Source organism: Monoraphidium neglectum (assembly GCF_000611645.1).
Source record: "Monoraphidium neglectum strain SAG 48.87 unplaced genomic scaffold scaffold02504, whole genome shotgun sequence".
NCBI lineage: Eukaryota > Viridiplantae > Chlorophyta > Chlorophyceae > Sphaeropleales > Selenastraceae > Monoraphidium > Monoraphidium neglectum.
This window is the reverse complement of record NW_014011124.1, coordinates 4,705-5,447: the sequence shown is the minus strand read 5'-3', so window position 1 is coordinate 5,447 and position 743 is coordinate 4,705. Positions and strand designations below refer to the sequence as shown.

Genomic DNA, 743 nt, shown 5'->3' with positions numbered 1-743 from the left:
GCTGTTGTCAGCTCCGGCACTGGCGCCGCTGGCTCCACTGTGGGCACTGCCACCGGCGTTGCCACTGTTGCCAAGACCACCGCCACTGGCATCGTCACGGGCCTGTCCGGCTGATTGCACTCTGCTCGTAAATACATTTCCCATTGCCTGTTGGGATGGCTTGGGATTGTCTGAGGAAATGTACCTCTGCATAATAAGTTTCTTTGTTTCTCGGCCGGTTGCCGGGCCAGCCCCTGCGTATACGTTGATTCTGTCCGCTGATGTATGCTCGCCACCTCATGGAAGCGCCGCGCACTGTAAGCGGCATGTAGATTTTCCTGTGTAAACCAAACCCGATGCATATGTGACACACTCAACGGCTGTGTCCAGTGCACACCATGCAGGACAACTAGCATTGAACCCAGCAACACTAGTTCTGTGCACCTGCCACCCACTGAAATCGTCATCCAGTCAAATGGCTCCTTGCAAATATGTATGCATCAGTGGGGAACTGCAATGGGGGGTATATCTGTTGAATAAACACTCTGCCTGAAAAGTCTTTCTACTGAAGTGTGATCACGCTGCCTCATGTACATCACACTAGCAAAGCATCAACATGAACGAGGTGGCAGATTCTAGATGGCTTCAAGGCATGCGCTGATATTTGGCTTGCATGTGCATGCGGATCGCTGCCATGTGACGGTAGAGCTATCGCGTTTCGGAGGACAGACTCATCTCCTGCCTGCCAGCCCTAATGCTGCTGG

At 53.0% G+C, this 743-nt stretch overlaps 1 protein-coding gene across 1 annotated transcript in view; it reads left to right on the top strand.

Annotated features, from left to right (window-relative positions):
- The window catches only part of MNEG_10896 (hypothetical protein), a gene marked incomplete at both ends in the record, with an annotated part of 2,064 nt that extends 1,950 nt beyond the window's left edge, over positions 1-114 (top strand). Inside the window, one exon of the mRNA XM_014040635.1 lies at positions 76-114. Coding sequence (XP_013896089.1) covers positions 76-114 — 39 coding nt within the window. The remainder of the gene's footprint in view (positions 1-75) is intronic.
- Between the last annotated feature and the right edge of the window lie 629 nt (positions 115-743).